Source organism: Dendropsophus ebraccatus, chromosome 8 (genome assembly GCF_027789765.1).
Source record: "Dendropsophus ebraccatus isolate aDenEbr1 chromosome 8, aDenEbr1.pat, whole genome shotgun sequence".
Classification (NCBI taxonomy): Eukaryota; Metazoa; Chordata; class Amphibia; order Anura; family Hylidae; genus Dendropsophus; species Dendropsophus ebraccatus.
In genome coordinates this window covers 4111826-4116796 of record NC_091461.1, presented here as the reverse complement: position 1 = coordinate 4116796, position 4971 = coordinate 4111826, and the positions used below count along the sequence as shown (strand labels likewise).

Sequence of the window (4971 nt, the reverse complement as noted above, 5' to 3'; positions counted from 1 at the left end):
ATACAGCTCCCCCTATATACAGTATATATACAGCTCCCCTATATACAGTATATATACAGCTCCCCCTTTATACAGTATATATATACATCCCTCCCTATATACAGTATATATACAGCTCCCCCCTATATACAGTATATATACACCCCTCCTATATACAGTTATATACAGCTCCCCTATATACAGTATATATACAGCTCCCCCTATATACAGTAATAATATATACAGCTCCCTCCTATATACAGTATATATACAGCCCCCCTATATACAGTATATATACAGCCCCCCTATATACAGTATATATACAGCTCCCCTATATACAGTATATATATACAGCTCCCCCTATATACAGTACATATATACAGCTCCCCCTATATACAGTATATATATACAGCTCCCCTATATACAGTATATACATACAGCTCCCCCCTATATACAGTATATATATACACCGCTCCCCCTATATACAGTATATATATACAGCTCCCCCCTATATACAGTATATATACAGCTCCCCCTATATACAGTATATATACAGCCCCCTATATACAGTATATATACAGCCCCCCTATATACAGTATATATACATCTCCCCCTATATACAGTATATATACAGCTCCCCCTATATACAGTATATATACATCTCCCCCTATATACAGTATATATACAGCTCCCCCTATATACAGTATATATACAGACCCCCCCTATATACAGTATATATATACAGCTCCCCCTATATACAGTATATATACAGCTCCCCCCTATATACAGTATATATATACAAGCTCCCCCCTATATACAGTATATATATACAGCTCCCCTATATACAGTATATATATATACAGCCCCCCCTATATACAGTATACAGCCCCCCTATATACAGTATACAGCCCCCCTATATACAGTATACAGCTCCCTCCTATATACAGTATATATATACAGCTCCCCCTATATACAGTATATATATATACAGCTCCCTCCTATATACAGTATATATATATATATATATATATATATATATATATATACTGCTCCCTCCTATATACAGTATATATATACAGCTCCCCTATATACAGTATATATACAGCCCCCCCTATATACAGTATATATATACAGCCCCCCCTATATACAGTATACAGCCCCCCTATATACAGTATATATATACAGCCCCCCTATATACAGTATATATATATACAGCTCCCCTATATATAGTATATATACAGCCCCCCTATATACAGTATATATACAGCCCCCCTATATACAGTATATATACAGCCCCCCTATATACAGTATATATACAGCTCCCTCCTATATACAGTATATATACAGCTCCCTCCTATATACAGTATATATATATATATACAGCTCCCCTATATACAGTATATATATATACAGCTCCAGTATATACAGTATATATATACAGCTCCCTCCTATATACAGTATATATATACAGCTCCCCCTATATACAGTATACAGCCCCCCTATATACAGTATATATACAGCCACCCTATATACAGTATACAGCCCCCCCTATATACAGTATATATACAGCCCCCCCTATATACAGTATATATACAGCTCCCCCCTATATAGAGTATACAGCCCCCCTATATACAGTATATATACATCTCCCCCTATATAGAGTATACAGCCCCCCTATATACAGTATATATACAGCTCCCCCCTATATACAGTATACAGCTCCCCTATATAGAGTATACAGCCCCCCTATATACAGTATACAGCTCCCCTATATAGAGTATACAGCTCCCCTATATACAGTATATATACAGCTCCCCTATATAGAGTATACAGCTCCCCTATATACAGTATACAGCTCCCCCTATATACAGTATACAGCTCCCCCTATATACAGTATATATACAGCTCCCCTATATACAGTATATATACAGCCTCCACTATATACAGTATACAGCCCCCCTATATACAGTGTATATATATACAGCTCCCCCTATATACAGTATATATATATACAGCTCCCTCCTATATACAGTATATATATACAGCTCCCCCTATATACAGTATATATATACAGCCCCCCCTATATACAGTATATATATACAGCTCCCCCTATATACAGTATATATACAGCCCCCCCTATATACAGTATATATACAGCTCCCCCTATATACAGTATATATATATACAGCTCCCCCTATATACAGTATATATATACAGCTCCCCCTATATACAGTATATATACAGCTCCCCCTATATACAGTATATATATATACAGCTCCCTCCTATATACAGTATATATATACAGCTCCCCCTATATACAGTATATATATACAGCCCCCCCTATATACAGTATATATATACAGCCCCCCTATATACAGTATATATACAGCTCCCTCTATATACAGTATATATATACAGCTTCCTCCTATATACAGTATATATACATCTCCCCCTATATAGAGTATATATACAGCTCCCCTATATACAGTATATATATACAGCCCCCCTATATACAGTATATATACAGCTCCCTCTATATACAGTATATATATACAGCTTCCTCCTATATACAGTATATATACATCTCCCCCTATATAGAGTATATATACAGCCCCCCTATATACAGTATATATACATCTCCCCCTATATATAGTATATATACATACAGCTCCCCTATATACAGTATATATACAGCTCCCCCTATATACAGTATATATATACAGCTCCCCTATATACAGTATACAGCTCCCCCTATATAGAGTATACAGCCTCCCTATATACAGTATACAGCCCCCTATATAGAGTATACATCTCCCCCTATATACAGTATACAGCTCTCCTATATAGAGTATACAGCTCCCCTATATACAGTATATATACAGCTCCCCTATATACAGTATATATACAGCTCCCCTATATACAGTATATATACAGCTCCCCTATATACAGTATATATACAGCTCCTCCTATATACAGTATACATCTCCCCCTATATACAGTATACAGCTCTCCTATATACAGTATACAGCCCCCCCTATATAGAGTATACAGCTCCCCTATATACAGTATATATACAGCTCCCCTATATACAGTATACAGCTCCCCTATATAGAGTATACATCTCCCCCTATATACAGTATACAGCTCTCCTATATAGAGTATACAGCCCCCCTATATACAGTATACAGCCCCCTATATAGAGTATACATCTCCCCCTATATACAGTATACAGCTCTCCTATATAGAGTATACAGCTCCCCTATATACAGTATATATACAGCCCCCCTATATACAGTATACAGCTCCCCTATATACAGTATATATATACAGCCCCCCTATATACAGTATATATACAGCTCCCCCTATATACAGTATATATACAGCTCCCCCTATATACAGTATATATACAGCCCCCCTATATACAGTATATATACAGCTCCCCTATATACAGTATACAGCTCCCCTATATAGAGTATACATCTCCCCCTATATACAGTATACAGCTCTCCTATATAGAGTATACAGCTCCCCTATATACAGTATATATACAGCCCCCCTATATACAGTATACAGCTCCCCTATATACAGTATATATATACAGCCCCCCTATATACAGTATATATACAGCTCCCCCTATATACAGTATATATACAGCTCCCCTATATACAGTATATATATACAGCCCCCCTATATACAGTATATATATACAGCTCCCCTATATACAGTATATATACAGCCCCCCTATATACAGTATATATATACAGCTCCCCCCTATATACAGTATATACAGCTCCCCTATATACAGTATATATACAGCCCCCCTATATAGAGTATACAGCCCCCCTATATACAGTATATATACAGCCCCCCTATATACAGTATATATACAGCTTCCCCCTATATACAGTATATATACAAGCCCCCCTATATACAGTATATATATACAGCTCCCCCCTATATACAGTATATATACAGCTCCCCTATATACAGTATATATACAGCTCCCCTATATACAGTATACAGCTCCCCTATATACAGTATATATATACAGCTCCCCCCTATATACAGTATACAGCTCCCCCTATATACAGTATATATATACAGCTCCCCCTATATACAGTATATATACACAGCTCCCTCCTATATACAGTATATATATACAGCTCCCCCTATATACAGTATATATACACAGCTCCCTCCTATATACAGTATATATATACAGCTCCCCCTATATACAGTATATATACAGCCCCCCCTATATAGAGTATACAGCTCCCCTATATACAGTATACAGCTCCCCCTATATAGAGTATACAGCCCCCCTATATACAGTATACAGCCTCCCCTATATACAGTATACAGCCCCCCTATATACAGTATACAGCCCCCCTATATACACACACAGGTGTCTCCGGTGCCGGTTACCTTAGGGGCAGTCTCTCCGGGTCCCGGGCTCAGCAGCAGGAGTAGTAGTAGCAGTTGCCCGGGGGGGCGGCGGAGCGGCGGACACATCCCTGCTCTGGAGAAGCCTCGGTACCGGCCGCCCGCTCCCGCCCCGCATGGCCAAGTAATCACAGGGGGAGGGGGCACAGGAGGGACAGCCGGGGGGAGAAGAAGACAGGGGTCAGGGGAGGGAGAGAGGAGGAGGAGGAGGACCCGGGAAACCCACCACCCAGGGGAGGAGGAGGAAGGGTAACAAACCAGGAGACCATCAACCATCTTATTACCAGGGGAGGAGGAGGAAGGGTAAGATACCAGGAGACCATCTTATTACCAGGGGAGGAGGAGGAAGGGTAAGATACCAGAAGACCATCAACCATCGTATTACCAGGGGAGGAGGAGGAAGGGTAAGATACCAGGAGACCATCAACCATCTTATTACCAGGGGAGGAGGAGGAAGGGTAAGATACCAGGAGACCATCAACCATCTTATTACCAGGGGAGGAGGAGGAAGGGTAACAAACCAGGAGACCATCAACCATCTTATTACCA

General features: G+C 39.5%; 1 protein-coding gene across 3 annotated transcripts in view; it reads right to left on the bottom strand.

The window, feature by feature from the left end:
* The window catches only part of LOC138798989 (ADAMTS-like protein 2), a 60337-nt gene extending 55791 nt beyond the window's left edge, over positions 1-4546 (bottom strand). For 2 of the 3 annotated variants that reach the window (XM_069979646.1, XM_069979648.1), the window contains exon 1: positions 4405-4546. In XM_069979646.1, coding sequence (XP_069835747.1) covers positions 4405-4491 — 87 coding nt within the window. In that variant the 5' untranslated portion in view covers positions 4492-4546. The remainder of the gene's footprint in view (positions 1-4404) is intronic. The other variant, XM_069979647.1, reaches the window with a different exon arrangement.
* Between the last annotated feature and the right edge of the window lie 425 nt (positions 4547-4971).